At 35.3% G+C, this 12,215-nt stretch overlaps 1 protein-coding gene across 1 annotated transcript; it reads left to right on the top strand.

Moving 5' to 3' along the window:
* Positions 1-10,625: 10,625 nt before the first annotated feature.
* On the top strand, positions 10,626-11,826 carry LOC114414114 (heme-binding protein 2-like). Its single transcript, XM_028378462.1, has 2 exons — positions 10,626-10,900; positions 11,407-11,826. Exons 1-2 carry the CDS (start codon positions 10,665-10,667, stop codon positions 11,783-11,785), a joined length of 615 nt encoding a protein of 204 aa, XP_028234263.1. The 5' UTR covers positions 10,626-10,664; the 3' UTR covers positions 11,786-11,826.
* The last annotated feature ends 389 nt before the right edge of the window (positions 11,827-12,215 follow it).

The raw sequence follows: 12,215 nt of genomic DNA on the forward strand, positions 1-12,215 counted from the left end.
TGGAGTTGCTAAAAGCATTGAAGTTGCAGGATCCACGATGTCGGATACAATGTCCAGGACATCCTGCCCGAAAATACTGGAGTTGCTAAAAGCATTGAAGCTGCAGGATCCACGATGTCGGATACGATGTCCAGGACATCTGGCCCGAAAATACTAGACATATAAATCTGTTATATCTTTAACAGATTATTGTGCAGTTAGCAAGAGATTAGATGATCTATCTTTAGGAACGAATTAAAAGATAATTAAAGTTCGAATTACAAACTAGAAGAGTTCGTTCAGGGAATAAAGATTAAAGATAAAAACTAAAAGATCAAACTGTATCTTTTAGATCTTTAAGTGCAGATTTTTTCAGAAGAATGATAGATCTCATCCAGCACAAGGTGTTGCAGCCCAGATACGCACACTGCTATATAAACATGGAGGCTGCACGAGTTTTGTACCAAGTCCGGGATTGAAGAGTTATTTTGTGAGTTTTGGGACTTGAGTGTTTTGTGAGCCACCTTGATGGTACCCTAACATCAAGTGTTGGACCTGAGTGTGTAGAGTTGATCTCTAGTGTGTAGAGTTGATCTCTAGTGTGTAGAGTTGATCTCTAGTGTGTGGAGTTGATCTCTATTGTTCAGAGAGCAATCTCTGGTGTGTTTTTGATTTGATTGTAAACACGGGAGTGTGATTGAGAGGGAGTGAGCGGGGTTCTCATATCTAAGAGTGGCTCTTAGGTAGAGGTCGCACGGGTAGTGGTTAGGTGAGAAGGTTGTAAACAGTGGCTGTTAGACCTTGAACTAACACTATTTTAGTGGATTTCCTCCCTGGCTTGGTAGCCCCCAGATGTAGGTGAGGTTGCACCGAACTGGGTTAACAATTCTCTTGTGTTATTTACTTGTTTAATCTGTTCATACTCCCAAATATAATCTGCATGTTCTGAAGCGTGATGTCGTGACATCCGGTACGACATCTGTCCCCAGTATCAGAATTTCAACATTCACCAGGAAAATATAGTTGTGGAGGGTAATTGTAGTGCTGTGATTCAGAAAATTCTTCCACCAAAGCACGAAGACCCTGGGAGTGTGACCATTCCTTGCTCAATAGGTGAAGTCACAGTGTGAAAAGCTCTCATTGACTTGGGAGCCAGTATTAATCTGATGTCGCTCTCTATATGCAGAAGACTGGGAGAGTTGGAAATCATGCCCACTAGAATGACTCTATAGTTGGCTGACCGCTTCATTACCAGACCATACGGAGTAATTGAAGATGTTTTGGTCAGAGTAAAACATTTTATCTTCCCAGCAGACTTTGTTGTAATGGATATCAGTGAAGATAATGACATTCCCTTTATCTTGGGAAGGCCATTTATGTTAACTGCAAGCTGTGTAGTTGACATGGGAAGAAAGAAATTGGAAATGGGCTTTGAAGATCAGAGAATTGATTTTGATTTATTTGTAGAAGACAAGCTTGTGCCAGAACAAAATGTTTGCTTACAGGTAAGGGAGGTTGAACAGGAGGTCCTGAAGGTGACGACCAAATTTGATATCACCCATTGAGGTATATACGTTAAGCTAATGACGTTAAAAGAGCGCTTCCTGGGAGGCAACCCAGTTCTGATTCCTTTCATTTTGTTTTTTTTTCATGCATTGCATAGGTTGGAATTTTCTTTATAATCATTGAAAAAAGGGGGATATCAGCTTATAATGAGCCATAGATATTTGGGGTTGGATTAAAATGTTTTTGAGAAATGGGGTTGGATTAAAACATCTGAGAATGTGGACTGAAAATAACTTAAAAACATTTTCATGAAAACAGTCCACTCGCTAAGCGCATATCATGCGCTGAGCACATCTCCTTCTTTCGCTAAGCGAGGTTAGCCTGCGCTAAGTGCTCAAACCCCTGCATCTCATGGTGATTGGCTCGCTAAGCTGGCCATGGGTGAGCCTAGCCCAATTCAATTCGATCTGAATTGGGCTAAGCGAGAGTACACTCGCTAAGCGCATCATGTCTGTGGCTAATCATGGTGTGTTGCGCTAAGCCATATTCCTTGCGGTCAAATTACTAGTTTAATTGAGCTAAGCATGACCCATCCGTGCTAAATGAAATTCCTTGCGGCCTAGATGGCGCTAAGCTAGCAACCGCTCTCTAAGCACATGACCCCCTGTATGCAGGATGCAGTATATTCGCTAAGCCGACCATAAGTGCGGCTTAGCGAGAGTTACAGGTTTTCTTATCTGCACAGTTCGCTTAGCACATTGCTTTGCGCTAAGTGAAATTAAAAAAAATGAATTTTAAATAAGCCCATGTCGGCCCGCCAAGAGAGGAGGCAGAAAGCCAAACGCCTCTCCTGCTTAGCGGATTATTTCGCTAAGCGAGTTACTTGAAAAATGGTTAAGTGAAGTGCAATAGTAGTTACACTCACACTTACCCCAAAAATCTGAAAAGCTTTTCCTGCAACCTCTCTCTTCTGAAACTTTCGCATTGCATTTGTGCGCTCATTTTGCATCCTTCACCGAATCTTCACGAAGCATCTTCGATCCAGGTAAGCTTCCAACTTCATTTATGCTTCTTCTTTTGTTAATACCTTAGGATAGAAGACATTAAGTTAGCAATTTGATTTTTAGGTTTAGATTGTAAGTAGAATAGATAAAAGTTAGGACTTTGTTAGGAGTTGTTAGGCATAGATAATTTTGATTGTGTTGTATGTCTGATAGGGGCCTATTAGAGGCCTAAAATAGGAAGTCGAAAGACTTCCTCGTCTGCGTTTTTTATGGAAAATGCGTCGAACTTGCTAAGCGCGGCTGGTGTGCTAAGCGAGTTCATCAATTAAGCCTTGACCATATACATTTCCAAATGAACTCGCTTAGCCAGCATGCATGCGCTAAGCGAGTTCAACCAGGTTGTTGAATGTTCATCTTCATTATGAACATCGCGGCTAAGCGGCATCTGGGTGCGCTAAGCCACTGTACACATCATTAATGACAAACCTGTGGCTAAGCGAGTGCTGTCTCGCTAAGCCCAGGTACCTTAGATAGATATTTTTGTTGACTGCCTCGCGCTAAGCCGCGTCTGGCCTAGCTAAGCGCTATTCGTTGCGGAAGTGGTTGGGCTAGGTGAGCCTAGTCACTAAGCCCACTTAACTTAGTCAAATTTTGGAAGTGTTGCTCACGCTAAGCGCCGCCCCCGTGGGCTAAGCGCTATTCGTTGCGGCATGCATAAGGCTAAGCTAACATTGCTCGCGAAGCCATTGTTTGAAATAAAAGTGCTCTGTGCTAAGCGAGCGCCTATCTCGCTAAGCCAATTATGTAGAGAAAATTGTCTATCATGACTAGCTAAGCGCAACCCTGTTGGGCTAAGCCAGTGTGTTGTTTTTCCTAAGGCATGCTAAGCGAGCTGCATCTTGCTAAGTGCACGTTGCCAATTTCAATTTTTATTTTCTGTTTTAATTTTGATAACTTCTGGTCTAATAAACTGATGGATTCTTTTTATTGTAGATGGCATCCAAGAAGAGGAAAAGCACTGCTTCCAGACCTCAAGCTCAGTATGATACCAAGCGATTCCATTCTTTGGACGCTTGGAATAGACACAACGATAACATTCTCGGTCGGAATATCCTTCCGGAGAGAAATATGCAGATTTATCATACTGAGTTTCACGAGTTTAAAGTGGAATTGGAGAGGCATAATCTACACAAACGCCTCACCAATCTCCAAGATGGAAGCATAGATGTAGCTATGGTGAAGGAGTTTTATTCTAATTTATACACCACAGAGGAGCAAGCACCCAAGCAAGCCATTGTACGAGGACACCTGATCAAAATAGATGCAGATAGCCTGAATGAGTTCCTTTAGATGCCAGTGGTATTGGAGAAGGGGGAATCTTTACCCACCTACTCTAGACTTTGCAGGTTGAGGACTAATCCTCAAGAGATTGAAGCTAGGCTCTGTATTCCCCGCAAGGGGTTTGTTTTGAATGTTGAGGGCCGGCCATGGAAGCTTCTCAGAAAAGATCTAACGACACTGGCCCACACATGGAGTGTCTTCTCTTACTCCAACCTAGCTCCCTCATCCCACACCTCAGATCTAAATATGGATAGAGCTAGGTTGGTCTATGGCTTGGTGACTAACATGGACATGAACATCGGAGCCCTTATCTCAGGTCAGATTTCTTTTATTGCTCAGAGTAACTCCTCTAGGCTCGGATTTCGAGCCTTGATCACTGCCCTATGCAGAGCTAGAAGAGTTACCTCTGACAGTCTGACTTATGAGAGCCTGAGCCCGGCCATTAACTTGGCCTACATTAAGAAAAACTGTTGGAATGTGGATGATCTAACAATTAACTTCAGAGGGGTGAGGAAGGCAAGGGTGAGACCAGCTGATGTTCCTTCTTCTTCTACTCTACCAGCTCCTTCCACTTCTACTACTCCAACACCAGTTGTCCAGGAATCTCAGCGCTTTGAAGCCATGCTCCAGAGTATTCATCAGGGACATATTTTATTACTACAGAGCTTGCAGGTGATTGCTCCTCCAGGGTCCATTCTGTCGGTAGAGCAGTTCATTGAGAAGGTATCCTGGCCTGGAACATTGCCTTCTGTTGTGATAGAAGGTGAGGGTCCCAATGCTCAAGTACCTCAACAAGTACATGATGCATCATCTGAGGCGACCATTCCTGAGCCATTCATTTTGAGGTAGGCAGGGCACAAGTAAGGCAGGAGGCTGCTACTCTAGAGTGATCACCACAAATTTCACCAGATCCACCCTCTCCAATGGTGTATCAATCAATCTTCTTTTCAGTAGCCAGCAGACCCTCTTACACCAGTGCATGAGATTCTGGAGGACCCTGCCACACCAATCCTGGGACTGACTACCACTCCTCCTGCCACTCTTGTGCTACATTTGACAGATGAGGAGGGCACTCAGGATCAGGAGACTCAGCAGGATGACCAGTCACAGGAGTTTTAGATTCTTGTTCTTGTTTTTTGATAAATATTATAATTACGATGCTTTTAGTACAGTTGTTTTTTGTGATATGGGTTTATATTTATGATTACATACTTTTGATTGTGGATAGTAGTATGCATCTCTTGATGCATACTGAATAGTTTGACTTGATTATCTGAGTATGCAGTGCAAACATAATTATTTTTGTTGTGAAATTGGTGTTGTGAATTGATTGCATGAAAGGGTGAAGCATGTGTTGAAATCATGAGTTTTGAATGAGCATGTATGTTAGATGAGAAAGAACAAGAAAGTAGGATCACGATTAGAGATGTTAGTCAGTGGACAGATTGATTGAGAAAGAAAAGCTTGAACCATAACCCGGTGAGAGTGTGAACTTAATTACTGAGAGAACGACTAGTATGGAGCTATGATTTTTGTATCAATCTCTGAATTTTAGAATGAAATGCATAAATGTGGATATGGTGAAGGCCATTATTGTTTTATATATAAGTCAATTAACCAAAAGCTTACCTGTTTACCAATTATGATATCATTTGCACCCATCTTTGAGCTGAATTGTAATTGTCAAATTGAACCCTAAGCTCTGAAATTATTATCTCCATTTACCTTGCTTAGGTTTTAGGAGAGCACATTGGTTTAAGACAATTTTGCCCCAAATTTGGGGGAGTTGTTGGATGGATAAATTTAAAGGTAAGAAACTACAACACACATAGCAAATTAATAAAATGTTATGTGTTAAAAAAAAGAAGAAAAAGAGAAATTCAAATAAGTGTGTGCTATTAAAACAAAGTCAAGTGAAAGGCTGATGAATGGGCTAAGTGGATTGAAAAGACAAACTGGGTTAGTATAGGATTTATGCTCTCTTAGAACTCAAGCTTTTGCATCCTAGAAAAACCAATATTTTTGTAGCCCAGCCTCATTACAAGCCAATAAAAGTCCTTCTGATTCAATTTGTGTATTTCTGACTTTATGGCATGAAATGAAGTACAAAGATTGGACCTCTTGTTAGTTGTTATTGCTAAATAGCTTAAACACTTATGTGTGAGTGATACAGTAGCTGTGAGAATTTGGTTAAGTATCTTTGCATGAAATTTGTCTCCTGCCTAGCTCTATTTATTGTGTTGCTAACTAACATGTTCTTTTTCTCTGAAAAACTACATGTCTTGTGAAAAGCAATTGATAAAGGCATTTTTGTTTCATTTGGTATCATGCAACTAATATTTTGGGAATTACACACCTTTGTACATAATCACTGCATGTTTTGTCACTTGGGGACCAGTGAGTTGTTCTTTATTTGCTTGAGGACAAGCAAAGCTATAAATTTGGGGGAGTTTGTTAGTCGGATAATATGACTAACTTTTGTGTAAGAAACTTGTGTAATTTGTATACAACTCCTCCCATTTATGGTAATTTTTGTAGTGTTGTAATTAATTTTTGTTAAATATAGGTAATAAGTACTAAGTATCCCCATTTTGTGTATTCAATGATCATTCCTTTTCAATTTTAGGCTAATTAGGCAAGTTTGGTGGAAGTGCTAATTTTGAGCCACTCACTAAGCCAACTCTCTGGCTTAGCGAGCCATACGCTAAGCGCAACAGTTCATGGCTAATCGTGTACAAAATCCTGGAAGCAGATGAGTTGTCCAAGATGTGCTCAGCGAGAATCAATTCGCTAAGCAACTGCTCGAACCTCCAGGCTGAGCGAGCATGCCTGGCGCTAAGCCAGAAGTCACTTACACGCACCAAGTGAGCCTATCTCCCGCTATGTGCGTGCCTTCCAACATAATTGCCTATTTAAAGCTGAATCTCGAAATTGAGAGGGTTATTGAGTTTTTTTTAGAGTTTCTGGCTGTGGAGAGACTGGAGAGAACTGAGCTTGAAGAGGAAGCTATCTTGCGAAGCATTGGATGAGATTTTGAGTGATTGTGAGGTTTGTAGAGGTGGAGGAGACATCCCTACTACCTGTAACCAAACCTGCTAACTTGTTGACCTGAACCGTTAATTTGTATTAATTATTATTACATGTAATATATAATATATTTTTAAATTTAAAAAAAAATCAAATACTATTGACTATTAATTACATAGACTTATCAACCTAAATTGAGTAAGCATCATTGGATCCTTAACCTTCAAGATCAAAGCGACAAGGGTTTTATTGATTCAAGCCACTTCAGATGGGCTTCTCAAAATATTTTGAATCTATTTACAAAAAAGTAGGCCTTATAATATCCCATCGATTTTGATAAAAAAAAAAGTGTTTGAGACTTATCTTTACTATGTTTATTGAAACTACTTATCTCGAATATGGTGTGTTTAATTTCTCACCCCCATGGATAGATAGATAGATAGATAGGAATTAATGGAGTGGCGTGGGATGTAACATCATCACAAAATTTTCTTTTTAATAAAAAATCTAACAAGAAACAATTGTGTTTGATTTATTTAATAAAACATTTAGTTTACAAAAAATAGTGTTTTAATAAAAAAAAACAAACAAAATTAAATGTTTTGACCCGCTGACCCAACCAAACTCAAACCGTTTACAAACATGTTGGTTTGGGTTGGGTTTCATTTTTTTCTTAGAAAATCGACCCAAACCAACCCGTTCAAATTTGAATGGGTTGGGTCATGGATTTGACCAAATCCAACCCAAACCAAAACGCTTACTCCCCTACAAATATTGGTGATAAGTTTTGTCAAAAAATGGTTGTCTTTGGACACTCCATAATTCACATAGAAAATTAATCTAGTGTAACTTCAGTCATATAATGATTTTCTTTAGAGACTTCATTATTCACATGGAAAACTAATGCTTATAATCACCACACATTTATTATGGGAAACTTGTCACTATGCAACCAAATTGCATCTTTTTTTGGGCATAGAACAATTCACATGAATAATTCTTTGGAACTTCTATGTTAATTCAATCAAATTAACCTACACAGGTTACTTTGGCAAGCTACTGTTTTAATTAATTCAACCAAATATACCAAACAATTTAATAAAAAAATGGAAAATCTTAATTTACACAAGTTTTACACATAAAAAAAAGCCCAAAATTGTACATTTGTATGACCCCCAATGATCATATATCACCCTGTAACAATCTTTGAGAGATATATCTCAAACTATTTTCAATTTCACCCACAAATCATTGACGTGATCACAATAACCTTATTACAAATTACAAATTTTATAAGACTATCAATCACTGATTCCAAAATAAAATATAATTACCATAAAATATATTTGTATACCGATTTCATAATATTTTCATATCAAAATCAAGAGTTATTATCCATAATCCATTTCCAACTATATGAGTGACGAGGAGTGATATGCAATTATCGAAGATAAATACAACTCTACACGCAACATAGAGTGATTTATAAATTTATACACAATTGATTTACGTACCGGGGAAAAATTGATGCCAATTAATGCTGGAAATCATGAAACAAAATTCAAATGGCAAAAACGTTATTATTCTAATCTTAGGTAACAATCTTAAGAATAAAAGACGTGGCAACAATATATCTCTACTGGAAATCAAATGAAAAATATCTAATATTCAAAAAGTGATAAAACAATATATTAGATGTATCTTTATCTTTATTACATGCCAAAAAAAACAATTTCACATGTCCGTATATATACAACAATATATACTTACCAAATCCTTAATATTGGAACCGCATATAAAATCCTAATCACCATTCAATTCCCTTTATTTAGTAATTCATAAATCAAGAAAATAAAATCATCGATTCTTTATAATGGCATAATATGCTAATCCATTCCTTTTAACACTTTTTTTTAAGTCTAGGTCAACAAATTTATTATTTTCGAAGAAGCTAAACAATATTCTTAATTTTCTATTATAATTCGTGAACACTAATTATAATATTAGCCCCTTATAGATATCATGAAAAGCGTACATTAGTCCTGGGAAAAGTCACAAGTCATTAATAGAACATTCGAACAAAGTATATCTTTATTTCGAATGCTGAAAGAAAAAAATCTTGATAATCAAGTAATGAGGATTTGCTGTTATACCACTTGTTAGAATATCTTGAATTTTTAATTCTTATTCTTTATTCTTTATGAGGAAGTTAAAAACTCAAAAGTTTATAATCTACGATAATTCACCAAAAGTTCATAAGATTTACAACGTGCTTCATTATTAAGGATTAGATAAAATATTTGAATTTGTAGTTGGTTCCTGATCAAAGCATTGTTTGACAATTTTTTTTTTGTTCAATCACAAACAATCAATGGTCTTATGGTTCTTCCTCAATCGAAACCTCTTTATTCCTCAACAATACCTTCATAATTCTTCAATGAGAAAAAGAGAAACTATATGCAATGCCTCAGTATATTGGGTATCATAGTCTTCTTATAGTGTGTTAACCTAACAGGATTTCCATTATTCCCTAATTTGACCACATAAAATAAAACTCATTACTGATAAATAGCTAATACAATTATCTTGTAATGTTAGCTCACGTTAACTATTGGATTATAAAATTTCAACATATTTGTGCAACTTCTATTTAATAAAGGTGAATTAAATGAGTGAATATTAAAAGATTACTCTGTCTATTGTAAAATAAGTCGCCTTTGAAAAATTTGTCTTAAAATCAGTATCATGTTGATATCCTTTTTCCACTAATACTCTAATAATTGTCAATTCAACTTTTCAATGTAATATTACTAAGGTTAGTTTCTTAAAATTAATATTCCTTGTCATATATTTTTGAACTTTTCTTAATTTGTGTAAACCAACCTGGAACAAGACATATTTTGAGATGAAGGAAGAATTTTCTATGACTATTTTTTTCCTTATGAAAAAACATGTCTAATTTTCATTCAAATATGTATAACCTTGCATAAATAAAAATATTTATATGTATTGACTTTTGCCAATGAAATAGATATTTATTAAATGAATGCATTGATGTTATGTTCAATTTGATTAATAGATAGTAGTAGTAATTCTTTAGGCAAAAACATGTCAAGTTTGGGAAATTCAAATACCCATATAATTCGTTATTCAAATATTTTTGACTTGTTTGGGTCTATCCTTAATTAAATAGAGGTTTATTTAATGCATAGATATAAAAAAAATTAATATCTTTTAAATAAAAATATTTATATGTATTGACTTTTGCCAATGAAATAGATATTTATTAAATGAATGCATTGATGTTATGTTCAATTTCATTAATAGATAGTACTAGTAATTCTTTAGGCAAAAACATGTCAAGTTTGGGAAATTCAAATACCCATATAATTCGTTATTCAAATATTTTTGACTTGTTTGGGTCTATCCTTAATTAAATAGAGGTTTATTTAATGCATAGATATAAAAAATATTAATATCTTTTAAATAAAAATATTTATATGTATTGACTTTTGCCAATGAAATAGATATTTATTAAATGAATGCATTGATGTTATGTTCAATTTCATTAATAGATAGTACTAGTAATTCTTTAGGCAAAAACATGTCAAGTTTGGGAAATTCAAACACCCATATAATTCGTTATTCAAATATTTTTTACTTGTTTGGGTCTATCCTTAATTAAATAGAGGTTTATTTAATGCATAGATATAAAAAAAAGTTAATATCTTTTGATAAATCTTTCTCTATATAATTGGCATTTTATTAGTCAACCCTTTTGTTCTATAGTGTTCAAAAAGTGTAACAATGGCTCCTAGTTCCACATTGCAATTCCCAATTCTCTTGGGTCTTCTCTTAATTTCATTTCTGGGTGTTGAAGGGGTACTTCCCCCATCATGCAATCGCTATGAGTGCCCCAACTATAATGTCAAATATGTAGGCAAAAACTTTGAAATCCGTCGTTATAATTCACCTGTGTGGATTTCAAATCTGGCTGTTCAAGACCCTTCTTTGGTTGGAGCTACAAGATCTGGCTTCAAAAGGTGATTTCACTTCTTTTGTATTAAGCAAATTTATATCAAATTTTGATTTTTTTTAATCATGTTTTGAGTAATGCATTAATAAATCTGGGTATTTTAAGGATTGTATTAAAACTAATAGCATGTGTCTTCTAAATTTACAATGTATGTTACATTATACGCTTATATAATGGGATGTCAAAGTTTTATCAATTCACACGAAATTGAATTAACAAAATGAAAAGAAACTCTATTGTAATCGATTGAAGAAAGAGGAGGAGAAACAATAATAAAAGGTTGTATACTTACACCTTTTCTTCACCCATAAAATTTTAGAATTCCTTAAGTAGATGAGCATAATCTTAGGTTATAATTTTAAATATCAACTTTAATATTTATCACTGCATTTTTTTAATTTATCTTTTCTCTTCTTTTTATTAAACTTCATTACATTATTTATCATATTTTTTTTTTCATTCCTTAACTAAGTTTACACACTAGCAAAGTGTTATAATATTTTTATTTTTCAGACTATTTAGTTATATTTATGGTAACAACAACTATAAGAAGGAAATGAACATGACAACGCCTGTGATCAGTGAAGTATCAATTAATGGTGGAAATTCCTCAATTGTTGTGAGCTTCTATGTGCCGAAAGTGAACCAAGCAGACCCACCTTTGGCAAATGGTCTCTATGTTCAGAGATGGAAAACTATAGATGTAGCAGTAAGACAATTTGGTGGATTTGTCAAAGATTCTAATATTGGGTTGCAAGTGTCGGCCTTGAACGATAGTCTTACCGGCACTACATGGTCCGCTATTGTTAAGAATAAGTACATTGTGGCACAGTACAATTCCCCTTTTGAATTGTACAATAGAGTGAATGAGATATGGTTTTTTTATGAATGATAATGATATGCAAGTGGAATATGCTAGACAAGATTGACTCATCTTGTTATCAACTTAAATCAGTGAATTATATCATATATAAATGAACAAATTGTTGCAATAATTCATTACTATATATACTTATATGAATATGGTGTGATGATAATTCAATAGAAAACTTCTACATCCATTGAAATTATTATTAAAATTGAATTAAAAAATTAGCTCAAGAAAAATCAAATTTTATTTTCCATAGTTTAAACGGAGTTTAATCAATATATGATTAACATTGTAACAAGTATCCCGAGAACTTTGTAATTACATTTTGAAGGAAAGGCAAGTATTAGCATGACAATGTTTTACATTGAAGTTGTGATTGTGATTAACTGAACTACAAGGAATCACACACATATGCGGTTGATACAACAATTTATATATAATTGTGGCTAAC

The sequence above is a fragment of the Glycine soja genome, chromosome 6 (genome assembly GCF_004193775.1).
Source record: "Glycine soja cultivar W05 chromosome 6, ASM419377v2, whole genome shotgun sequence".
NCBI classification, from domain to species: domain Eukaryota; kingdom Viridiplantae; phylum Streptophyta; class Magnoliopsida; order Fabales; family Fabaceae; genus Glycine; species Glycine soja.